The sequence below is a fragment of the Balaenoptera musculus genome, chromosome 10, assembly GCF_009873245.2.
Source record: "Balaenoptera musculus isolate JJ_BM4_2016_0621 chromosome 10, mBalMus1.pri.v3, whole genome shotgun sequence".
Classification (NCBI taxonomy): domain Eukaryota; kingdom Metazoa; phylum Chordata; class Mammalia; order Artiodactyla; family Balaenopteridae; genus Balaenoptera; species Balaenoptera musculus.
In genome coordinates, this window is record NC_045794.1 from 52,412,170 (window position 1) to 52,439,076 (window position 26,907).

At 35.6% G+C, this 26,907-nt stretch overlaps 1 protein-coding gene across 3 annotated transcripts in view; it reads left to right on the forward strand.

The window, feature by feature from the left end:
* The window catches only part of LEMD3 (LEM domain containing 3), a 69,939-nt gene that overhangs the window by 16,973 nt on the left and 26,059 nt on the right, over nt 1-26,907 (forward strand). For 2 of the 3 annotated variants that reach the window (XM_036865883.1, XM_036865881.1), the window contains exons 2-4: nt 14,973-15,010; nt 19,269-19,335; nt 21,628-21,695. In XM_036865883.1, coding sequence (XP_036721778.1) covers nt 14,973-15,010; nt 19,269-19,335; nt 21,628-21,695 — 173 coding nt within the window. The remainder of the gene's footprint in view (nt 1-14,972; nt 15,011-19,268; nt 19,336-21,627; nt 21,696-26,907) is intronic. The other variant, XM_036865882.1, reaches the window with a different exon arrangement.

Sequence of the window (26,907 nt, forward strand, 5' to 3'; positions counted from 1 at the left end):
GAATACAACATTCTGTTGGGTTGGTTTAGATTGCTTATTTTATTTTTTTAAGCAAACACTTCCTATCTTCTTTAAAATTCTTTTTTGGTAATAAATTTTGTAATGGATTTTGTAAATCCATGGTGTATGGATTTTGATGTTTAAAAAGCAAGATTAAATAGCCTATAGTAGGGTGTACAATTGGGAAAAGAAAACAGCTTAAAGTAGTAAATCAAAATTCTGGCAAGTCAGTTTGCTAACTAGAGCAGACACAATATGAATGTAAATATGTTATCTTGTGCTTTAATTTACAAGACTTTTTTTCTACCAGTTTACTACAGGGTTGTTGCCATACTTTTTTATTTTTTGGCTATTTTTGTTAATAAATTCTGGTTCTGGGGGAAGGAAGAAGGAAGGTTACACTGAATAAATAAAAGTAGATAAACTTAAAGTCAACATTTTTGCCATATACGATCACCTTAGAGTTTAAAGGACTTTTAGAAGTCACTAGCTACTTTGTGCAGTGGCGTTTGAGAGAAGATGATGTTTTAGTTGGGCTCTTTTGGTCATAAAGACAGTCTTAAGAAACAGGGTTTACTCTGAGGATGTATGTGGGCTAGGACTGTAAAGACTTTAGGAAATCAATTCAACTCAAAGGGCTCTGGGTCTGTACTTGTGTGTGTGCCTCTGTCTTGGCACTGTCCTAAATTTTGCATGCAATTATTTCACTTAATTCTTAAAACAATCCTAAGAGCCAGGTATTATTAGCATTCCCTTTAGATGAGGAAACTCAGGTTTAGGAGAAACTTGTCTAAAGTCAGTAAGTAGTAGAACCAAGATTTGAATACCGATAATCTGACTTCCGGTATGGGATCTTTGTCCCTGTACTATATTCTCTACATGATTCTGTATCATCTCCTGTTTTTTTTTTTTTTTTTGATTTCCTTTGGAATTATCCTCACCACCCCCCAAAAAAGTCTTACATTCTACTAGGCCAGGAGTTCTTAACCCCAGTGGTCCCTGAATCTTAAAGAAGCCATAAATGGCCTCCAGGTGAACAGTAACTCCTTGAAATTTTATGCAAATTTTTGAAAGTGTATTCACTTTTCTGGGGATAGGGTCCATAGATTTTATCCATTTCTCAAGGGTCTCTGACCCTCCAAAATAGTGAGAATCACTGCATTGTCAGCTGCTCTGGGGAAGGTTGTATGAGTTTTCATCTTTGTATTCCTTAGCACCTGGTTTTTGATTGTTCAAAAATATTTGTTGAAGAGAATTTAACAAATAAGAGATGGTGTGTGGGGAAATAAGCTTAAAATTAGTCATAATATGGGAGTCTTAAGATACCTTGAATGTTTACTAGATGGGTATGAGAGCATCAGTTTTATTTACTTGGTTCAGAAAATTGTTTTGTTACTGACAGTTTCAAATTTCCAGCTCTAGTATATAGTAGTTCTATGAAGTTAGGTTTTTGAAATCAGAGCATAAAGGAAAATTTGTGTGTTCAAAACTGCTGTTGAAAAGTCCCCTAGATTTAGAGGCTGCCGTGTGATCTCTCAAGAAGGCCAGTTTCCCCTCCCCCCCATCCAGTGTAAGAATAGACCATTTTAGTACCTGATGGAGCACTAAGGAACATAGTACATCTTTAAACATTAGAATCATACTCAGTGTTTGGAGTATTCTTAGTTATGAGAGAGCCACATGGAAATTGAGAGCAGCTGAGGGAATGGCAATATCGCATCTCCCATCTCAGGCTTTGTCTAGGGCACATGCCTATTGACTGTAACAGTTACAGTTGTGGGGAAGTGCATGCCTTTTTTTTTCACCTTAAGTATTTGTTCACACACATTTATTCCTATTGTCTCTTTCTGCTACAAGTAGAAGTTAGAAGTAGACGTTAGGTGAAAATCTGATGATTCCAGCATATGTTGTACTTTCTGTTCATTGTGTTCATGTGGAAGCATGGGTTTTACTCTTAAGGTTTCATATAATATATTTTAACCAACAAAAAAGTCTCATTTAGCCTAGTTTACCACGTGTCGTAACTGCTTATATTTGTTTTACCCAATGTGTTGTTTTTTGGTTTTTTTTAACCTAATGATGATAAATTCCTCTATTCCCCAAATGACTTTTCATTTCTGTCTGGTTTCTTCCATAGCTAAAAGTCAAGATGTAACTTTTAAGCTTGTTGCTCATAAAGTCAATGTTAGGGATATATATATATTTTTTTCTTTTAGCTCCATATTCAGTTTATATGTTAGTTTTGGTCATACTTTAGTCTCTGTTCTTTGTCTATGCATATAATGCCTTTTTCCCTTTTATCAGAGCTATGCTCCTTATCCCTGTTTGATGAATGGAATAAGAACTACTGTCCTTTTTTTTTTTTTTTTCATTTCTATTCACCTTTTCATTGCACTGTAGCTTTTCTCTCTCCAGTTTTCTTATTTGCATAATGTCTCTGCTACACAAAACTAAAGTGGTGGTAGTGTTTATCTCTAGTCATTTAAAATGGTAAACACACATATTGTAATTGAGAATGTTACTAAGTAGAAGACCTCATGAATTTAATTCTATGGGAAATGCATGTTTCTTTATTGTATTGTGCTGGAGATGGGTTGCACGGTGTATCACAGATCCCTTTTGGATCTCTAAATTCTCTTTTAGCAATATTCTTTCAGAACAGCCCTCTTTATAACACAGTTTCTTTTGTATTCTTGGCAATGTAAACCTTGAGGAAGTGTTATAGCCAGTCTCTAGTGTATAGCAGTTAATGTTTAAAATCTCTTAATACAGTGAGCTGTCACCATGTTTAATAAATTGCAGTATTGCATTAGCATAAATTCCTTTGGGTGCCAAGATATCTGTTGCACAGATGCTTGCTATTATTTATAGGTTTGTTTCTAACCTTTGTGGGCTGACTTACTTTTATTTTTCTATTCATTTGTCACCATGCAGTAGCATAATTCTTTAACTGACATATATGCAAAATAGTTTTCAAGAAGAAACTATGAAAGTACTGAAAAAGCAGATCACTCAAACTTTTGGATCTTGGGCAGTATAAAGCTCCCATAATTTAAGTAGACATATTGCTTTGTCTTTATTTGACTGTGTTCCTATACTGTCTTTCCTCCCAATATTGGCTAAGCTGCAGGAGTGTCTTTAGCCGATGAAATTAGATGGAGGCAGCAGCCCAATCCTTTCCCTCTGGTTTTGAGACTAGGGGTGTGTGTGTATGTATGTTTGTTGACGTGGGGGAAATTCATTATTATCTTTATAGTTTATTTTAGAGTAAGCTGTTGATATTTTCTTAAAGTCTAAGTCTTCTTTTGGATTAAACATTTTTTGAATGGGAACTTCACTTTTATTTGCTAGTCAGATTCAGGAATCAGTAACTCTATCAGATATTCTTTGAGTTATGGATGCTCTATTAAGATATCAGAATTAATTTTTAGAAGGAATAGACTGACTCATTAAAGTCTTTTAAATGTAATATTTTGATATTTTGATTTGCTAGTGATCTAATTTGCTAATTTATTGGATTGGCCAAAAAGTTCCTTCAGGTTTTTTTTTTAAATTATCTTTATTGGAGTATAATTGCTTTACAATGTTGTGTTAGTTTCTGCTGTACAACAAAGTGAATCAGCTATATGTAGACATCTGTCCCCATATCACCTCCCTCATGAGCCTCCCCCCCCACCCTCCCTATCCCACCTCTCTGGGTCGTCACAAAGCATCGGACTGATCTCCCTGTGCTATGCAGCAACTTCCCACTAGCCGTCCATTTTACGTTTGGTAGTGTCAGGGCTACTCTCTCACTTCATCCCAGCTTCCCCTTCCCGACCTGTGTCCTCAAGTCCGTTGTCTACGTCTGTGTCTTTATTCATGCCCTGACACTAGGTTCATCAGTACTGGTTTTTTTAGATTCCATATATGTGCGTTAGCATATGGTATTTGTTTTTCTCTTTCTGACTTACTTCACTCTGTATGACAGACTCTAGGTCCATCCACCTCACTACAAATAACTCAATTTCGTTCCTTTTTTTGGCTGAGTAATATTCCTTTGTATATATGTGCCACATCTTCTTTATCCATTCATCTGTCAGTGGACATTTAGGTTGCTTCCATGTCCTGGCTATTTTAAATAGTGCTGCAATGAACATTGTGGCACATGTATCTTTTTGAATTATGGTTTTCTCAGGGTATATGCCCAGTAGTGGGATTGCTGGGTCATATGGTAGTTCTATTTTTTAGTTTTTTAAGGAACCTCCATACTGTTCTCCATAGTGGCTGTATCAATTGACATTCCCACCAACGGTGCAGGAAGGTTCCCTTTTCTCCACACCCTCTCCAACATCTATTGTTTCTAGATTTTTTGATGATGGCCATTCTGACCAGTGTGAGGTGATACCTCATTGTAGCTTTGATTTGCATTTCTCTAATGATTAGTGACGTTGAGCATCTTTTCATGTGTTTGTTGGCAATCTGTATGTCTTCTTTGGAGAAGTGTCTGTTTAGGTCTTCTGCCCATTTTTGGATTAGGTTGTTTGTTCTTTTGATATTGAGCTGCATGAGCTGCTTGTATATTTTGGAGATTAATCCTTTGTCAGTTGCTTCGTTTGCAAATATTTTCTCCCATTCTGAGGGTTGCCTTTTCATCTTGTTTAGGGGTTCCTTTGCTGTGCAAAAGCTTTTAAGTTTCATTAGGTCCCATTTGTTTATTTTTGCTTTTATTTCCATTACTCTAGGAGGTGGGTCAAAAAGGATCTTGCTGTGATTTATGTCATAGAGTGTTCTGCCTGTGTTTTCCTCTAAGAGTTTTATAGTGTCTGGCCTTACATTTAGGTCTTTAATCCATTTTGAATTTGTTCCTTCAGTTTTTAAGTGGAAATAAGAGACACATTTTTCATTTTCACCAAGAACTTTATTGAACAATGTATTCACCCTTTTGTTCCACTACCTTCTGCCATTTTTCAGGCATCTTCATAATTCCATCTTCCCAAAACTTTTTATCTTTTTGAGCAAAGAACTGTTCCAGGTGCCTTTTACAGTCTTCTGGGGAATTGAAATTTTTTCCATTAAGAGAATTTTGTAAAGACTGAAATAAATGGAACTCCGAGGGTGCAATGTCTGGTGAATAGGCAGATGAATCAGAACTTCCCAGCCAAGCTGTAACAGTTTTGTCTGGTCATCTAGAAACATGTGGTCTTGCGTTATCCTGATGGAAGATTATGCATTTTCTGTTGACTAATTCTTGCTGCTTTTCATCGTGTTGGTCCAACTGGGAGCAGTACTTGTTAGAATTAATCGTTTGGTTTTTGCGGAAGGAGCTCATAATAGAGGACTCCATTCCAATCCCACCGTATACACAACATCACCTTCTTTGGATGAAGACCGGCCTTTGGTGTGGTTGGTGCTGGTTCATTTCGCCTGCCCCATGATGTCTTCCGTTCCACATTATTGTACAGTATCCACTTTTCATCGCCCACCACAATTTGTTTTAAAAACAGAACGTTTTCATTACTCAGTAGAGAATTGCATGCGGAAATTCGGTCAAGAAGATTTTTTTGATTTAACTTATGTGGAACCCAAACATCAAAGAGATTAACGTAACCAAGCTGGTGCAGATGATTTTCAACGCTTGATTTGGATATTTTGAGTATGTGGGCTATCTCCCGTGTGGTGTAACATTGATTGTTCTCAGTTAATGTCTCGATTTGATCGCTATCAACTTCAACTGGTCTACCCGACTGTGGAGCATCGTCCAGCGAGAAATCTCCAGCTCAGAACTTTGCAAACCACTTTTGCCACGTTCGATCAGTCACAGCACCTTCTCCATACACTGCACAAATCTTTTTTTTTTTGCGTTTCAGTTGCGTTTTTACCTTTCTTGAAATAATAAAGCATAATATGCAGGAAATTGCTTTTTTCTTCCATCTTCAATATTAAAAACATGGCTACACAAAAATTCATCAATTTTGATAAGTTTCTTTTTAAATGCACGCTGATATGACAGCTGTCACAATGCAATCTAACAAAATTGTTTTGAATGAAGTTAAAGACAGCTAAGTGCCGCTAGAGCCATCGTATGGGAAAACTGAACGAACCTTTTGGCCAACTCGATAGTATTAATTTTATTTTAGGTAAATGAAGCCAGTCTTGTAAAATCATTGGTAGATGAATTATCTCCAACTCAGTAGGTTAAGCGTGTTAGAAAATAATCGTGAATGTTTGTCAAACATTTACTTTTTAAAAATTACTAGACACAGGCTCCTACATTTTGGCTACTTCCCTATCTGCCAACTTTATGATACTATTTTAGTAAAAAAGATAAACTCATATTTGTAAATGTGAATTATATGAATTTTTAAAACTGGGACTATAATAGCCAGGTCTTTCTAAAACAAAACAAAACAAAAAACCCCTTATGTTACAGTAACTCTTCTAGTTTTTTGCAAAAGAAGAGGAAATTTTCTTTTTCAGTTTTCAATTTGTTAAGAATTTAGACTGATTTGTAAGGAAGAAAAATTTTTTTCTTGTACAATAAGCTGCAGCTTTTAAAATTGGGGTTTAACCTAATGTATCTAGGAATTGAAGTGACCTTTTACCAGTTCTCTGATATGATTTTAGCACCATCAACGAATATTCATCGTTTTGTTTTTTTATACTTTTCCTCCCCTACCATTTTATTATGAAACATTTCAAACAGAAAATTGAAAGAATTGTGCTGTGAACACTCATACCCACACCTAGTCTACAGTTTACACACTTCCTATATTCGCTTTATTATATATCTTATTCATCACTCCATCCACCGTTCTGTTTTTTTAAAAAATATATTTGAGTAAATTGAAGATATTAGGATATTCCACCCTTACATACTTCGTGTATATTATTAACTAGAGTGAGGTGTTTTTTTCTTTTTAGGTAAGATTTGCATGTAGTCAAATGCACAAATCTTTAATGTACCATCAAATGATTTTGACAAATGCTTCCAGCTGTGTAACTTAAATCCCTACAGATATAGAACATTACCGTCACCTCTGTAAGTTTCCTCCTGCCCAGTCAATACTCCATCACTGTTTTGATCATTTTCACCATAGATTTGCTTTGCCTGTTTTAAAACTTCATATAAATGGATTCATAGAATACTCTTTTGTGAGGCTTTTTTCACTCAGCATGATATTTTTGAGATATATTAATGTTGCATTTTCTAGTACATTCCATTTTATTACTCTTGGTTTATTTTTAAGGCTCAGATCTATTTTACACAGAAATTATTTATCCCCTTCTGAATTCTTAAAGCACTCTATTCTAAACTCTAAGGTATTGATTATATTATAGCTATTTTTGTTATATATATTATAGCCATGTATATATAGCTGTTATATCATAGCTACTCGTTTATCTCCACTACTCCGTATGCAGCATGTTCTCAGAACATGGTGTATAGAATATGCTCCATTAATACTTGTTGAACAGTCTATGGTTAGAAGTCTTTCTTACAGCTTTTGTTACAGAGATCCCAAACTTGGGGTACAATTATAATGTGAAATTAGTGCTTGAATGAAGATTAAACAAAAATTTAATAACAATTTCAATTACAGTCTGTTATCAGTTTTTTCCAAGGAAGTCTTCATTTTTATGGTGAGCAAATGTGAGACTTTCAAATGACCACAAGGTTGAAAGAGACCATAATGTTCCTTATCACATGGAGATGAAGAATAAGAACCAATCAAATAGTAAGGCTATTGCCAATTTAATTATGAGTTTTGACCTTTTATTTCCTTGGATACATTTTTTCAGTTTTCACTATATTCTTAGTACTTTGATAACCACATTTAAAGCCCTTTTTATTTTTATTTTATAAAATCACTCTGTATATTCTGTTATTCTTTAAGAAAACTTATTTGGAAGCAGCACAGGATTGTTGCCTCTCAAAATAGCGCCAGTGAAAAGTTGGGAGTCTTGTAGGCTATGAGAAGTAAAGAAGTATTTGCGTTTTTGCCCTCCTTCCCTTCTCTTGCACTGATTATCCCCATCTAGGTCTGTACCTCTGTAAATCCAGATAGATAAGTGGGGTAAACATGGAAAGGTTATTTATGAGTAGAACAAGGTGGTATAAGAGTTTACCTTAGGCAAGTTTTATAGTAGACAGTTCTTGTCCATATAATTTTGTCTATTTTGATTGCTGATTTAATCTCAATATTCACAGTAGTTTACTAATAAGTACACTTCAAGTGAACTGTTCCTGTGCTTTAGAATGACCACATATTTGGCAGAGCCGTGAAACAATAGGTGAACTTTCAGAGAACAAATGGGCAGCGTGCTGATTGCAAAAGAATGTACTGCCTTGTTCACCCTGTCCATATTTAGATCAGTCTGGCTGGCAGTGAAATGCAGAAGTGTTGGCCATACAGGTGCAGTGTTCTGCAGCTGTTGGAAACATTTGCCCTCCCCCTTACCCCCCACTTCTTCACATATAATTATGCTCTGTTTAAACCATTAATGCTAGAAGATGGGATTTGAGAATTTGAATGTCTGTTTACAAAAAGGTACAACTCAGAGAGATAATTGGTCATTTAGGCAGCTGAATTTAATTGCCTAGATGACTTGAAGTTTCCAAAGTCTAAAACCTAGCCTTAAGGTCATAGACTTTTAGAATTACAAGAGATTTTGAAAGAACATATCTGCAGTTACTGCCCTCCAGACTGAACCTCTTGAGTTCAGGGCTTATATATTTTCATTTTTTAATATCCTGCAACCAGCATAACGCCTGACACTTAGTAGGCAACTTGATATATGTTTGTGAATATCTTACGTTACCAGATGAAGCCAAAATATTGTTTAGATGTGGTATGGTACTAAATTAGAAAATTATGATTTTTTTTTAAAGCCGATGCCTTGTGGTAAGTTTTATAGCAGTGTTAAGAACAAAGTGGCATGGCAGCAGAGAGAAGGGCAATGATTAATGCTGCCCGTGGTGGTCATCAGACACTTTATGTTTTGATAGGTCATGGAAAATCTTTTCTAGACTACAATTAGAGAACTTGGTTTTGAAGAGTTTTCCTCATCTAAGAGATATCAGTGTATTTTCCCAAAAGCCGTGTCTTTTCCCTCCTTATCCCGATTTTGGGCATTTTTCATGCATTACATCATAAGGAGATTAAAGTTTAATGATTCCAAACCTGAAAGTTCTAGAGAAGAATGTTTTCCTTAAACCAAATAGAATAAATATTTTCTTTTCTGTAGTTTTTTTCTATAATGAAAAGAATGCAGGCTTTGGAGTCAGACATAGGTTTGAATCCCATCTTTTTGAATCCCAGCTCTTTAAACTGCATTTACCTGAAGGATCATGCATCAGTTTCTCTGTCCATAAAAATAGGGGTAATACCTGCTGTAAAATAGTGGTGTAAGGATGAAATGAGCTACCTCCTAAAAGAGTGGCATCAGTATTCCTGGAACATATCAAGAGCTCAAGAAATATTATTTCCTTTTTATTCAAAGGAGAATCTTGTAGAGTAAGCCGGATTATAGTACCCCTCTGGCATTGGTGAAGCTGTTATTCTAGGAGACTGCACTGTGCCTTCAAGCTTCTATTCTTTCGGCATATATTTAGCACCCAGTATCTGCAAAGCAGGTAGAGATTTTGCAGTCTTGTTGGTGGAGGAAACAACAACAAATAGTTAAGGTAGTGGGATACTGAGAGTAAATACGTGGAGGTTCTGAGAAGAGGAAGGTCCTGATAAGCTGCAGTGGTTAGGCATCCTTCATGCAGGAGAGCCGCAAACTGGACCTTAAAGACAGAATGAAGGAGAAGGAAAAACATTCCGGCTTGAAGAAGATCAGAAAGATCAAAAGCTCAGAGCCTTTCTGGCAGAAATTTTTTTCCAGCTTTATTGAGATATAATTGACATATAACGTTGTGTAAGTTTAAGGTGTACAGCATGTTGATTTGGTAAATTTATGTACTGCAAAATGATTACCACCATAGCATTAGCTACCACCTCCATCCTGTCACATAATTATCATTTCTTTTTTGTGGTGAGAACATCTAAGAAATACTCTTTAACAACTTTCAAGTTTATAATACGGTATTATTAGCTATAATCACCATGCTGTACATTAAATCCCCAGAATTTGTTAATCTTACAACTGGAAGTTTGTACCCTTTGACCAGTATTTCCCCATTACCTCCACTGCCCAGCCCCTGGTAACCACCACTCTACTCTCTGTTTCTCTGAGTTCGGCTTTTTAGATTCCACATATAAGTGATATCATACCGTATTTGTCTTTCTCTGTCTGAATTATTTCACTTAGCACAATGCCCTTAAGGTCCATCCATGTTATTGCCAATGGCAGGATTTCCTTCTGTCTCCTGGCTGAATTGTATATACGTACTGCATCATCTTTATCCATTCACCCATCGACGGTTAGGTTGTTCCCATATCTTGGCTGTTGTAAATAACGCTGCGATGAATATGGGGATGCAGATCTCTCTTTGAGATCCTGTTTTCATTTCCTTTGGATGTATACCCAGAAGTGGGATTTTACTGGATCATATGGTAGTTCTATTTTTAATTTTTTGAGGAACTTCTATACTGTTTTCCATAGTGACTGTACCAATTTACATTCCCACCAACAGTGTACAAGGGTTCCCTTTTCTCCCCACCCTCACCAAACTTGTTATCTCATCTTTTTGAGGATAGCCATTTTAACAAGTATGAGGTGATAATTCACTGTGGTTTTGATTTCCAATTCCCTAATGATTAGTGATGTTGAGCACCTTTTCATGTACCTGTTGGCCAGGTATATCTTCTTTAGAAAAATGTCTATTCAGTTCTTTCTGACAGAATATTTTTATATGACTGGTAATAGTTTCAAGTATTCAGAACAGAAAAATGTTGAGGCTGTCTGCAGTTGGCTGTGCTGATGTAGAGAAAGCAGGAGGAAAGTACCCTGAATGTACTATTTCCTCAGTTTTCCTGGTTCATGAATAGCAGATCATTCATTATCTAAATGTTTAGGACTCTTAAACTTAATCCAGAGAGTGGCCTGTCTCTTATTACATGTGTCCTCCTTTTAAAGCATAAGCCGGATAACATGTTTCCAATTCTCTGAGGTTTCTTGCTCAGAGTAATATATAAAAAGTCTTCAAGGTTCTACATTATCTTACCTACCAACTCCCTTAAATAATTTTACCAGTTTGACTTTATTTCTTGCTACTTGCCCTCTCATCCACACTGCTCTATTTCCAGTAGTATGGCAAGCATGCCACTTCACAGCCCATACACTTCCTGTTCTTTCTGTCTGTAAATCTCTTCCTTCCCAGTCCACGGCTTGTTCCCTCAGCTCTCTCAGGTTTCTATTCAAATGCAATCTGAGAAAAGGGGAGAAAAGGGAACCCTGGTACACTGTTGGTGGGAATGTAAATTGGTACAGTCACTATGGAAAACAGTACAGAAGTTCCCTTACGTGTCTAGCACCATTCCTGCTGTTTTATTTCCAAAGCATTTAGAACCATTTGACATACTATATATTTTAAAAGTGTATTTGCTCATTGTCTTTTCTAACCCCTCTACAATATAAGCTCCTTGAGGGCAGAGATATCATTTATTTTATTCACAGTCACATTTCCAGTGCTTAGCACCAACTATTCAATAAATACTTATTAAATGAATAAACTTTATCTTTCTTTCTGAGTTGTAAAAGAACTTTGGTCACCACAGACTTTTTCTTCCCTTTATTGCCACTGAGTGAGCAAAATGGGGCCTTCCTGAGGAGGACATCAGTTCATTTGGTCAACATTAAACATATACTTTGCGAATACAGGCATACCTCGGAGATATTACAGGTTTGGTTCCTGACACTGTAATAAAGTGAATATTGCAATAAAGGGAGTCACAAGAGTTTTTTGGTTTCCCAGTGCCTGTAAAAGTTATGCTTACACTATACTGTCCATTAAGCGTGCAATAGCCTTATGTCTAAAAAAACAATGTACATACATTTATAATATACTTCATTTTTTTCCTTTTTATCTGGGAATTCATAATGGTTGACAATTTGATCTCAGCCTAAGAGAATGGAAAAAAGTTTACACTTGATAGAAAGGATCAGTAAAACTAGTAACATTTTTTTGCAATTTATGTGAGAGAAAGAGGCTTAGAGAAGGAGAGGAAACAATGTGTCTTGAAAGTAAGTAGGAAAGTATCACAAGATTAGAATTAGTTCCTTGAAGCAAAATGTGATGAGAAATCATTGGACCATTTTGAGGGGTCTAGTAGTATAATTAAAGAAATATTTTTAGGACTTTGATTTTTACAATTATTAGGATAGTCCGAAGAAGAAAGGTCAAAATTTAAGGACATTTATAAAAAAAAGTTTGGTATATTTGAGGTTTGAAATAATCTGAACAAGAAAAATGAAGGAGTAATGGCCACACCAAGAGAATTTGAGAAAAAGCAGTAATGAGAAGCTGTTCGGGGTGTAGGGGATATAGGAGGACAATAAGTTTGAAATACCAACTTGGCATTATCATTGCTTTAGGATAAGAGATAAGAACTGTAATTCACTCTCAGTTTCCATCCCTAGAAAAGAGGCTAAAAAATGAGGTGGCATTTGCTGTAGATTGCTTTTGGAATATGGTTTCTTCTCTACAATTGCCTAGTTAGCAGGGGGAGAGAGGAATGTTTTCACTAGGGGTAACAATATTTGTTGTATCCATTAAAAATTGTAGGTAATGTGGATGAGATAAAAAGTACTGATGTAGTTTTAGAAATACTGAAATGATTTAGGGGAATAAAAGTTAGATGCATAAAAATGCTTTTGGTTTGCTAAAATTGCTGTTTTTAGATGGAGTTTCCTTTCTAAACTTAACCTCAAGACTACATTTACTTTTGTTAATTTAATAGGTCCATCTGTTAATGTAATAGGTGACAGTTGTCACAGGAAGTTGGGGAACATTTTTTTATCAGTAGGTATGTATATTGTTGGCTTTCAGATATGGTACACTCTCGGGTATCTAAGCCTATTAGACAAGAGGCAGAAACTTAGAAAGATACAAATGGCAGAGCAGTGTTTTTCAACAGAATTACTGTTCTGCTCTTTGGCTTTCTCTTTGTTATCCTATTCCTCTCCCTTCCCAGTTACTCAGAACATACCCTTCTCCAGCTTCCTGCAGAGTTTAACACTTTTGCTTCAGTGTTAACACATAGAGTAGAGTAAAGAAGGGCAGATTTAGCCTAGAGAGCTCAAATAGTACTTTTCAAGCACTGACTGTATGTTCAGTACTATGCTTGGCTCCAAGCATACAAACATGAATACACGTGATCCCTTGTCATGAGAAACTCATAGTAGAGCAGTCTAGTGGCAGAGCGTCCACAATCTACAGTAATACTTTCATAGAGATACTTGAAGAGCTAGTTTTCCATTTAATAATTTTGACAGAAACAAATTTGTAAGCAGTCAAAAAATGGTCCTCTCATGGCCTTTCTTCATAGATATTAAAACCTGTTTTTAGGATTGCATGTTTTAATATTTTTTAGAATTACTCTTATAGAGGGCAAATAAAATACTCATTGTTTAGTATTGTTTGACCAGTTTATTTTAAGTAGATTGACAAAAGCATTTTTGGTAGTATATTGAACTAAATATGGCTTTATTTTAAATTGTTCAAATTTTACATTAATTAAAATTAGTGTTATTAAAAAGTATCTTTTTAGTCTAAGCATGTTCTGATTCTTAACATTTTATTTAATCTTTAAGCTATATTCCTCTTCCTAGTCCCCTACTGAGTACTTTTGATCTTCTGTTTTTCAAAATTTTTTCTTTCTCAGCATGAAAACCCTGTTGCTTTATAGAAAACTGATGTCTGAAAATTCATTACCAAATCCCTTTAGATGATAGCAGAATACATTTTTGCCTTGTTTTTTTATTGTACCTTTTAACTTAAACTGGTCTCGCACATGAACTTTCTTAGAATCAGGCAGTTCCTGGTTCCTATGGGACTTCCTGTTTTCTCAAATAAAAATAGAAAAGCACCTCAGAAAGGAAACCTGGTCAGTGTGAACTACTTTGTAGGCTCAGTTAGTCTTAGCTGTGACCTGGCTTATAGAGATCCAGGTATCTGAAAGCTTTGAATATTTTTGCATGCAATTTTAAAATAGAGGAAAAGGAGGAGATTCTAAGTAATAACCAGAGAGATGCTACATAATCAGCCATGAACTTGTTTGTATCTTTTGGGGGAGGGTGGGTGTATGGAGGTTGGATGGAAAGTGGTAAATCCTTTCTTTATAATATTTATTAGAAGTAAGAAGTTGTTTAATACTGAGACTTTATTCTTAGCTACTTTGATGTGTATATTTGTTTCTTGCCACTTTTCCAGATGTTAGCAAGGACTAGGAAGTTTTGTTTTTTAATCATTGGAAGTAAGAATTCTAAATGAATTATTCAGTTTTAAAGCATCTTATAGATTTCCTCAAGTAGTAACTGCCTTTAGTCTATATTTTGAAGAGAAACCAAGTTAAGGTGAAGAAATGATAGTCATTAATAGTAACGATAATAGGTAACATATATTAAGTGTTTGACACTATGCCAAGCATTTTATATGGTTTATCTGATTTAATCCTCACAACTGTATAAGGTAGGTATCATCATTACATCCTTCCATTACAGAAGAGGAAACTACAACTTAGAGTGGCTAAGTAGATAGTAGTTCAAGGTCACGTTGCTAGTAAGTAGTGGAGCTAGGACTTGAACCAAGTCACTCTAAGTATTATAGAGCAAACCACAAAATCATAGTGAGAATGGTAAATATAGTAAGTCTGAAAAATTAGTTCCCCAACCTTTATTATCATCAGTTTGTTTATATACTGTTTGCATGTTTACATTCAGTTTTAGCATAGTACATGTTGGCATTTCCGAGGGCTTGTTTAGGGGGATTCTAATTCTCATTCTTAAATGATGCTAATAGTTCTCTCTTTTTCTTTCCTTGATAGTAGAAAACCCCTTTGATGAAACATTTGGAAAAATAAAAGTAAGTAAAAAAATCTTAAGACTGATACTTTGTCTCATGTTTTATATGATAAAGGTAGTAGGATGACTATCACCTAAAAAGTAGTAATTTTAAAGGCAATAGATTTTCTTATTTTTGAGTATTCCTTGACCACAGTATAATTAAATCTGACACCGATTTCCACCTCAGAGCTGACCTGTATATCACTTTGAGGTAAAAGCCACTGCCAAGTAAAATGGCAGTGGCATGTCATCTGGGGATCTGGTCTTACCCTTAAAAGTATGCCTGTTTCCTTAATTGTTGGGTACCCTAGCAGCTTTTGTCTTTTTTGCCCTCCAATTGAAAATTGTTCTCTTTCAATTTTTTGCTCATTGGCATGCCTTTTCAACTGTTAGGAAGGCAAAGGATTTAGAGTCTTATGCAACTTATGCAACTTATTTATGATTCCTTTTATTTTTAAAGGATTTATAATATTAATTTTAACCTAAGTTTTACTCACATGAAAATATTTTTCACTTACCATTCATCATTATAGGCACTCCAAAGATTATGATATTTGAGTTTATATTATAACGCACAATTAGTTGTTAATTTTTTTTTTTTTATTATAGGAACTGACAGTAGTACAGACCTGTACGGAAAACATTATTTGTTGTACTAAGCGATATGTAATAATGTGTAACCAGATCCATAGAATGTTACTTTAGATTGTTAGTAATGATTATTTTCTGTAGTATTCTATTGTGGTGATACTTGTTTTTTTAAAAAAGTTTGCTTTATCATATTAAGTATAACATTGCTGCTGGCATCATAATTTAAATTTGCACAGTATACTCACTGAACATTGAAAAGACAAGACTTTATTTTCTTCTGTATAATTTTCCCCTTGGGGGAACCTGAAGTTCCTAATCTCTAAATAATAATAATAATTGTAATGAAGATAATGGCAATTAACTTACGTTAAGTGTTTATTCTGTGCCAGGCACTATGCTAAGTGTTTAAAATCCATTAGTATCATTTAATCAGGGACTTGATACAAAAATTGAAAATATCCTTGAGGAGGAAATTGGCTGAGATACAAGAAGGAAATATTTAAAGGTGATAATATGCGAGAAAATTTGGTAGAGTCACCCTACAGTTTGGTTTTTCCCCCCAAGAATGAGAACTTTGCTTCAGAGAATGATTTGTGTTAGTAAAAGAAAATCTGGAGCTTACCAAAACATGCAATTAGAAGGTAGCTATTTCAAATTAAAAAATTATTTTTGTTTAATGGAAGGTTACTTGAAAGCTTACCTTAAATATGGATTTATTTGTAGATCTTTAACTTGTTTTCAGGGTGATCAGTAGACACATTTCAAGCTGAATATCAGGAGGCAATCTGGAAAGCAGACAGAATGGAAGAAGTTTGTAATGAAACTATAAGCCAATATAAGTTTTTGTAAGAAAGTAACTTTAACATTTGATTTTACACCCTTTTCAGATTTACTTCTAGTTTAGCATATTGGTGCTAAAGATTATTGAACCTTTCTATTTCTCAAAATTGGTTTGTTCCCATTAATAAAATGTCCATAAAAACTATTTAGATCATAATTTAGTTGATCATTTGGATGGCACTTGACACCCTTGTAGTATATAGATGGTCATTTTGAATGAGTTGCCGTTGGAAAAATAATTCTTGAAAAAATTATAGCTGAGCTTTTGGGGTGTTTAAACGCATTGTATGCGAATGTAATAGCATGTATGTTATCCAGTATGAGATCCAGTTACATATGATTAGGTTTTGTTATTTCTTCTACTTGTCCAGTCCAGTGTTTTTGTTGTTGTTGTTTTTAATGTATTTATTTATTATTTATTTTTTGGCTGCATTGGGTCTTCGTTGCTGCACACAGGCTTTCTCTAGTTGTGGTGAGCAGGGGCTACTCTTCGTTGCCATGTGGTGGCTACTCTTCGTTGCAGTGCGGTGGCTTCTCTTGTTGCGGAGCATGGGTTCTAGTCGCACGGGTTCAGTAGTTGCAGCATGCGGGCTCAGTAGTTGCAGCACGCAAGCCCTAGAGCGCGTGGGCTCAGTAGTTGTGGCACGCGGGCTCTAGGGTGCACGGGCTTCAGTAGTTGTGGTGCGCGGGCTCAGTAGTTGTGGCTCATGGGCTCTAGAGCGTAGGCTCAGTAGTTGTGGTGCATGGGCTTAGTTGCTCCATGGCATGTCAGATCTTCCCAGACCAGGGATCGAACCCATGTCCCCTGCATTGGCAGGGAGATTCTTAACCACTGCACCACCAGGGAAGTCCTAGTCCAGGGTTAATATATGTGAATCAAAAGATGAAGTTTATTCCCAGGCCTCTGATGTTCATTAAAGATGTAATCACAGAGGACAGTGTCAAATTTTTGGATTTAGTTTTGGTTTTGAAAGGGGTGTGGGGATAGGCATGATCAGGACATGCAAAACGAAAAGGGAATCGGTCTCTTTTCCAGTTAAGGAAGGAAACAAACTTCAAAACTCTCAACTACTTTAGTCCTGAAGCTTAATCAGATTTACCTTGGTTTTATATGTCAAGTCCACAACCTACACTATCATTGGAACTCCTCATCTTGTTATATTGAACATATTTATTAAAAAATGATTTTGTGGTTTAATCTATCACAGATGCGTAGCTTTCAGAATCTTGAATTTCAACTCCTGCGGTTACTTTTTGATGTCTAATTTTTGCAGTTTGGATTTTTAAGCTTATGTGATAAGGACTGGCTTGATTCTGAATCAGGTTGAGATAGAGTTGAGGGGGTAAAAAGCAAATGGGTTGGAAGGCAAGTAGTCAGCTGAAGGAATGTCACTTACCTCTATCAACCATCTCACATAAAGCCAGGGACTCTGGTGGTAGGATTGTGGAGCCTTTGATGAGTTTTTCTCTTCCTAGTACCACTCATTAAAGCTGCATTGATAGAAGCATGCCATCCATAGTGTGCAGACTTGTCTCTTCGGTCCTTGAACATATAGCGTGAAAACAAATGGATGAGATTACATGTCATTGGGCATATGAATTTTACTCTCCCAGCTTTTTTACTATCCTGTCTGAATTTTTTCCTGGTCATATTCATACAGTAATCCTATTTTGTCAGAAACCTAAGGAGAAGGGAAATAATAAAGACATAGCCCCCTCATAAATCATGAATTTATTTCAAATAGTGTGATAAGCTATTCTTACCCCCTCTCCTAACCTACCCTCTCCCGTTGCTTATATCAGTTTCTCTTAATTGTGATTGCTCTTAAATTGAGGTCTCATTGCTTTAGACTACTTGTCAGGGTGTTTAGACATTGCAGTAGTCTCCACTCTGGTTTCCTTTAATATGGTCAGAATAATATTCCTGATGCACAGTTCTGTTTTACTTTTCTTCTCCTAAATGTTCAGAATGAAGTCAAACTCTTTGTCTTGGTATCTAGAGCTCTCTAGCCATTGATTCCAAACTACTTTTCTAGTAGGTTGCTGAGTCAAAGTAGGCTCTGGTTATGTAAGAAATATAACTAAAGCTTTTATTCCTTCAGGCCCATGTTGTTCCTTCTGCCTGGAATGCTGGTCAATTCTGTTCTCTCTGTGAAGCCCTATTCAGATATTCCCTCTTCCATAAATGGATCTTCCCTCCCCTCCATCTTCTGTATTTACATTGTACCTTGTTCGCAACTATAATATAACCGGTTTAGTATGTTTTTGGCCCTTGAGAACAGGAACCATCTTGTTCCCTGGGTTTCTTGCTTTGCTGAGAACAGTTCTTAACTCCTAGTAGAGGCTCATTAAATGTTTGTTTCACTTTAATGGTTCTTAAATTTATGCAGGGCCACTTTGGGACCTAGGAGGGGTTGAGGGTTAATTTAATTGAAGTGTCACTACTCATTCCCTTATTATGTGGTTGAGGCAGGTTAAAACAAAACATGAAGAAAACAGTCTCATAAAAATACACGAGCTTGCATTGTATAGAGGGGGATTGGGAGCATTGTTTTGGTGGCTGGGGGAGTTTGTTGTATATGAGACCTTTTCTAGCACTAACCTTAGTGCCAGTTTCCCAATCATCCTCAAGAAGGTAAAATATTTAGAGTGATAGTTTAGATTCTTAGATTAAGGTTTCTTTAAAATATGGTAGCTGTTGCTTAAATATGAATTTGTCTTTCAGATTATGTAGCTTCTATGGTTTTTAAATTCATTCACTGTTTTTCTTTTCGAATAAAAATTATTAATTGGTGCATTTTTCCCCCTGGAATCGGATATTTTATAATAATTTCTTTTAAATTTAGGAAAATAAGAAAAATCTTATGATGAACACTTTATACAAGCTTCATGATCGATTGGCACAGCTTGCAGGTAATTGTTTTAACATTCATAGTCTCTAAAATTGTTTTGAAAATTAATTTGCATATATAGCATGCAGTATCAGTAGAAATGGTTTTTCCCAAGTTCAGTGTTGTTATATTTGTGGGGTGTTTTCTCCTTAGAAGTTTTTAGTCCTTATATGAAGTGGGTTTTTATCTGTATAGATACGTTTAATCAAGGCCTTTTTCCTGCCTGCCATATGTATACGATGAAATATAGATATATACTCTATAGTAAAAGTCATCACATTTTTTTATTGCATTGATAATAACAAAATTCTGAAAGCTTATGTATCAGTTAAATTGGGTAAGCAGTGGATTAACTAAAATCCTCGATTAAATATAAAAGTGCAGATTTTCCTTTGGTGATTGTATAGGTGTCATTTCCTTGGATAAAGTAAATATATTACAGAATTTTTTTCTCCTGAAACATCGCATTTTCCTCATATTCTGGTCTTAGTAAGACTTTGAGAGTTCTCAGGTATGCAACATATCTGCAATTAGAATAATATAGGTGAATTGGCATGAAGTTTAGCATCTATAAAAGCCGTAGTAGCACCTTATCTGTTTATTACCTTTTAACTTTTTTCAGTTATTTCACATATAATCTGAAAGAAGAGACTTTGGATTCTCTTCATATAAACAGTTACAAGAAAAGAAAAATGTAGTGTTCCAAACTTTTGTTTGTAGCAGATCCTTTTGTAGAAACTAGATCATTGGTAGAAACCTAGTAGGTGAATGTGGAACTTCTCTGGTCGAATGGAAGCGTTGAGAATCCTGACAGTTCCCCATCCTCTCACCAATCTTTGTTTTTGTTTTTTTGGGGGGGTCCTTAATTCTGGTCAGTTTTTTTGGGCTAATAATTATGTGTATATCACTAAAAGTCTTCTTTGCATTGACTGACAGACTGTTATATACATATGCTGCAAACTGATGACATTTATTTGGTATGCTGTGGCACCCAGAAATGAAGTATATAATCTACACGGAATTCCTCATGTTGCTGCTACAAGCTTCTATAGCTGTCTCTATAGCAGTGTTTTATGAAGTGTGTTAGATCAGCATAGTCTGGGGTGCTTTTAAAGATGTAGATTCCTTCCTCTACAGCAGGGGTCTGCAAACTTTTTTCTGTGAAGGAGCCAGATAGTAGATTTTTTAGGCTTTGCGGGCTAGACTGTCTCTGTCACAACTACTCATTTCTGCTGTTAGAGCCTGAAAGCAGCCATAGATAATACACGAATGAACGTGGCTGTGTTGCAATAAAACTTCATTTGTAGAAACCTGTGGCAGGCCAGATTTGGTCTGTGGGTTTGCCAACCTCTGCTGTAGATCTGTGGAATCAGAATCTCTGAGGATGGATTATAAAGTTTGAAGACTTACATGTTCATCTAATAGGTATTTCTACCTGTTTTACAACCATGACCATTAAAATCTGGCTACTTGAACAAAACTGATAAATAGGAACGTGGTTGCTTTTATGATAGAAAAATTTGCCAAGGATTTTCCTTTAATTATTGTACTTTTATGTTAAATTTTTTTTAAAAAAGTACTTGAAAGAAACAAGTAGGAGAAACTTAAAATTGAAGTTCAATGTCAGGATAATTGATCTCTAATAACCACAGATAGCCTGAAAAAAAAAAAAAGACTTTGGATTCTTTTATAAATAGTTACAAGAAAAGGAAAATGTAGTTTTCCAAACTTTTGTATGTAGTACACGTATTTGTAGAAACCAGATTATAGGTAGAAGCTTCCACTTTCCCTGTTGACTTGTGTTATAATAATTTTTTAAGTTATGCATACTCCTTGCTAAAGATAGGCTTAGTAATACTCCAAAAATGCACATTTTAATTCAAAGCTACTTGAACTCTTGAATTATTAGCTTTAGTTAATAGATGTATGAGTTAGCACAGTGAATTTCCCCCCTTGAAAAATAATAATGCATCTCTAGAGGGCTTTCTTCGTGCCAGGACCTGTGGGTAGGCATCAGCATGACACGGTCCCTACCCCTGGCCAACAGTTTCATTGGGAATGTAAGAGGAATGTATGTTTCTGTCTAGACTGAAAGACATTTAAAGGTTGTGGTTGATATAAAAATATTTGTTTATATTGCCTATTGGAATTTATTTCTAGAAAATAAAATTGAGTGTTTATCTTCTTTCCTTACTGATTATAGTAATATAATCTATAATTGTGTAATTTGTAAAACTAGTTTGATTAATCATATTTGTTTTCTTCTGTTTAACATAGTGCTGATTCAAAATTAATAATATGCTAATCTTTCCAGGAGATCATGAATGTGGCAGTTCTAGTCAGAGAACACTTTCTGTCCAAGAGGCAGCTGCATATTTGAAAGTAAGCAGTGAAATTAGAATTTTAATAGCTCTATTCTTAAAGTTTATGTAAATCATCACAACTTATATCTACAGTACCATGCATTTGATTACTTTAATTGTACTGTTACAAGCTTGGGCCTGCTGTTTGGTGTAATGTGAGCAGATAGAGAAAGCAAAATTACTCAACATTTTCTGTTTTAGTTTGTTTTAGAACATTCTCTGTGAGAGAATGCACATTAGTTTGGAAAGAGTGCAGACACCATTGGTGAGAGAGAAATTGAGATAAGTAAGTAGCATATAAGAAAGCAAGTAAGCATCTAACCATTGTCATTTATTTCAGTTCTTCTGCCCCGGGATAATTTTATTTCAGGGTTCTAAGAGAACTTGCAGGTGTATTTTCTATACCACTGTAAGTAATCTAGGAAATCCTAGATAAAAGGAAAGGTACTAGAAGGTTAAGATGGACAGGTGTCACTCTGATTTCCAAAAAGGGGATAGTGGATTTTGAAAACCATATTGGGGAGCTTAATGTTAATCCAGTTCCATAAAGATAATTCCATAAAGATGTGAGTACTTGCAGATGGAAATGCTGATCCCTAGAAGTTAGCATCCATTCATTGTGAACAAGTTATGTCATACAAACTTCATTTCCCCCCTTTTTGTGGTAAAAAAACACGTAACATGAGATCTACCCTAAAGTGTACAGTATTATTAACTATATATGCATCATTATGCAGCAGATCTCTCAAACTTTTTCATCTTGCATTACTGAATCTCTGTACCCATTGCACAGCAACTCCCCCTTTCCTCCTCCTCCCAGCCCCTGACCACCACCATGCCACTTTCTGCTTCTGTGAGTTTGACTACAGCAGATACCTCGTAAAAATGGAATCATGCAGTATTTGTCCTTCTGTGACTGGTTAATGTCTCTTAGCACAGTGCCCTCAAGGTTCATCCATGTTGTACTATATGACAGGATTTCCTTCCTTTTTTAAGGCTGAATAATATTCTACTGTATATACCCCACATTTTATTTATCCATTGATATGCTTGTGAATATTTAGGTGTTTCCATTTCTTGCCTATTGTGAATAATACTGCAGTGAACATAGGAGTGCAAATATCCCTTAGATCCTGTTTTCAATTCTTTTGATAAATACCCAGAAGTGAGATTGCTGGAACATATAGTAGTTCTATTTTTAGTAATTTGATGAACTTCCATACTGGTCTCCATAGTGGCCACACCATTTTACATTCCCACCAACATTTACAAGGGTACCCTTTTCTGCATATCCTTGAAAACTCTTATTTTGTTTTCTTTTGGTTCTGGTTTGTTTTTTAATAATGGCCATGCTAACAGGTGTAAGGTGATATCTCACAGTGGTTTTGATTTGCATTTCTCTGATGATTAGTGATGTCAAACATCTTTTCATATACCTATTGGACATTTGTATGTCTTCTTTGGAGAAATGTTTATTCAGGTCCCTTACCCATTTTTTAAATCAGGTTATCTGATTTTTTTGTTATTGACTTGTAGGAGTTCCTTATTTACTTTTGGATGTTAACCCTTATCAGATATTTGGTTCGCAAATATTTTCTCCTATTCCACAGATCACCTTTTTACTCTGTTGATTGTTTCCTTTGCCCTGCAGAAGCTTTTTAGTTTGATGTAGTCCCACTTGTCTCTTTTTGCTTATGTTGCCTGTGCTTTTGGTGTCATATCCAGAAAATCATTGCCAAGTCATATTTAAAAAATCATTGCTAAGACCAATATCATGAAGCTTTTCCCCTGTATTTTCTTCTAAGAGTTTTGTAGTTTCATGTCTTGTTTAAGTCTTCAATCCATTTTGAGTTGATTTTTGTGTAGTGTAAGATAAGGCTTCAGTTTCATTCATTTGCATGTGGAAATCCAGTTTTCTCAACACCATTTGTTGAAGAAACTATCCTTTTCCCATTGTGTGTTCTTAGCACACTTGTTGAAGATCAGTTGACCATATATGTGAGACTTTCTCTGTTTTCTTCCATTGTTCTATGTGTCTCTCTTTACATCAGTACCGTACTGTTTTGATTACTGTACCTTTGTGATATGTTTTGAAGTCAGGAAGTATGGGGCCTCTAGCTTTGTTCTTCTTGCTTAAAATTGTTTTGGCTATTCAGGATCCTTTGTGGTTCCATATGAATTTTAGAATTGATCTTTCTGTTTCTCAAAAAAGTGCTACTGAGATTTTGATGGGAATTGCATTGAATCTGTAGATTGCTTTGGGTAGTATGGACATTTTAACAATATTAAGTCTTCGAGTCATGAACACAGGATGCCTTTTCATTTATTTGTGTCTTGAATTTCTTTAAGCAGTGCTTTGTAGTTTTCAGTGTATAAGTCTGTCACATTCTTGGTAATGTTTATTCCTAAGTATTTTATTCTTTTTGATGCTCTTGTAAAGAACATTTTCTTAATTTTCTTTTCTGATTGTTCATTTTTGTGTATAGAAATGCAACTTCTTTTTTATATTAATTTTTTTATCCTGCAAGTTTGCTGAATTTGCTTAAATTGTAATGGTTTTTTTGTGGAGTCTGTAGAGTCGTCTACGTATAAGATTGTGTTTCTGCAAACAGATAATTTTACTTCCTCCTTTCCAATTTGTATGCGTTTTCTTTTCTCACCTAATTGCTCTAGCTAGGACTTCTAGTACTATATTGAGTAGAAATGGTAACAGTGGACATCTTTGCCTTATTCCTAGTCTCCAAGGAAAAACTTGCAGTTTTTCACAGTTAAGTATATACTAGACATTGGCTTTTCATATGTGGCCTTTATTATTTTGAGGTAATTTGCTTCTGTTCCTGATCTGTCAAAGTGTTTTTAATAATTTAAGGTGTTGAATTTTGTCAAATGCTTTTTCTGTATTTAATGAAATGATCATGTGATTTTTAAGTTTTATTCTTTTAATGTGGTGTATGTTTTTTGTATATTGGACCATCCTTGCATTCTTGGAATAAATCCAACTTGGTCATGGTGTCTGATCCTTTTAATGTGTTGTTAAAACTGTTGAACTCAGTTTGCTAATACTTTGTTGAGGATTTGCATCTGTATTCATCAGGGATATTGGTCTGTATTTCCTTTCTTGTAGTGTCTTCGTTCAGCTTTGGTGTCAGAGTAATGCTGGCCTCATAAAATGAGTGTGGAAGTGTTCCCTCCTCTTAAAATTTTTTGGAAGAATTTGAGAAGCTTAAGTGTTAATTCTTTTTAAAATGTTTAGTAGCATCCTCCAGTGAAACCATTGAATCCTAGACTTTTCTTTGTTGGGAGGTTTTTGATTACTGATTCAGTTTCTGTACTAGTTATAGGTCTGTTCAGATTTTCTATTTCTTCATTATTTAGTCTTGATAGGTTATATGTTTCTAGGAATTTATCCATTTTTTTTTCTAGGTTATCCAGTTTGTTGGTGAGTAATTGTCCATGGTAGTCTGTTATGATCCTTTGTATTTCTCTGACATCAATTTTAATACTTCCTCTTTCATTTCTGATTTTGTTTGAGGCTTCTCTCTCTTTTTATTAACTAAGGGTTTGTCAATTTTGCTGATCTTTTCTAAAAACCACCTCTTTGTTTTGTTGATTTTTTTCTATTTTATTTCTGCTCTAATCCTTATCATTTCCTTCTGTTAACTTTGGGTTTAATTTATTCTTCTTTTTCTAGTTCTTTGAGGTGTAAAGATGGGTGGTTTATTTGAGAGTCTCTTCTTTTTTAATGTAGGCATTTACCACTATGAAATTCCCTGTTAGAACTGCCCTTGCTGTATCCCATAAGAAGCTGTTGGACTTCTTGAATCTGAATGTCCATTTCTTTCCCCAGATTTGGGAGTTTTGGGTCATTATTTCTTCAAATAAGCTTTCTGCTCCTTTCACTCCTCTCCTTCTGGGACTTCCATAATGCATGTATTGATCTAACTGACAATGTCCCGTAAGTCCCTTAAGCCTTTCTTCATTCTTCTTAATTCTCTTTTCTTTCTGTTCTTCTGGATAATTTCAAACGACTTATCTTTGAGTTCCTTGATTCTTTGTTCTGCTTGATTTAAGACTGCTTTTGAACCCATCTTGTGAGTTTTTCAATTCAGTAATTGTATTCTTCAGCTTCAAAATTCCTGTTTGGTTCTTTTTAGTGTTTTCTCTTTATTGATATTCTCATTTTATTTATGCATTGTTTTCCTGAGCTTGTTGAACATCTTTAAGACAGTTATTTTTAGATTTTTATCAGGTAATTCACATAGCTCAGTTTCTTTAGGGTCAGTTCCTGGAGATTTATTTTGTTCTTTTAGTTGGGTCGTGTTTCCTTGTTTCCTTTGTGTGCCTTGTTACCTTGTGTTGGGATCTACCATTTGAAAACACAGCCACATCTCCCAGTCTTTACAGACTGCCTTCATGCAGGGGAAGACCTTTACCACTGAGCTCAGATAGAGATTCTGGGGTCCCCTCAAACCTTTTTTGTGGATGCATCTTTTCTGGACTTGTGGGCGTATATTCCCAACTAGAGAGATTTTGCAGGTTTCTTTTTATAGGAGCTTGTAATCTCTTGCTCCCTCTGGTGTCTGTCTGCTATACTGCGGGTCCTCTGGGACAGCAGGAAGCTGTCCAGCTCTTTTTTATTTTCAGCAACCCCCAGGCATCTAGACTATGTCAGATCTCAGGGCTCTGAAACAGGTGATACAGAAACCAGTCCCTTGGGCAGCTCCCTGAGAAACTGAAACATTGGATACATGTTCCAACTCTTTCTCTCCTCGGGGAGAAACCAGGAGTTGGGGGTTTTCTGCCACTTATTCTGCACCGAGCTGCAGGGAGGGGCAGTGGCAAGTGAGTGTGTATTCGTTCATTGCCTTTGTTCTTGGCAGCCCCCAACCTGGTGCCCTTAGCTATTAGTGCTAAGATTCAAGCAAGACAAAAGCCAGTCCCTCTGGCAGCCCCTGAAAAGTCTGAACATTGGGCATATGTTCCAGTCTTCTCTTTCCCTCCTCAAAGATAAGCCAGGAGTTGGGAATTTTCTCCAGATCACATTATGGTATGCCAGGGGAAGGGGCTCCGGTGAGTGAGTGTTATGAATTTTCCTACTTTCATGCAGCTATTTTTGCACATGCTTGGGGTGCAGGAGGCTCTTAACCGGTTTCTAGATTTCTTACAATGGGAACTGGTCTGCGTATTGTTGAATTTGTGTCTCCATGGGGGAAGGAGGGTCTGGGGCTTCC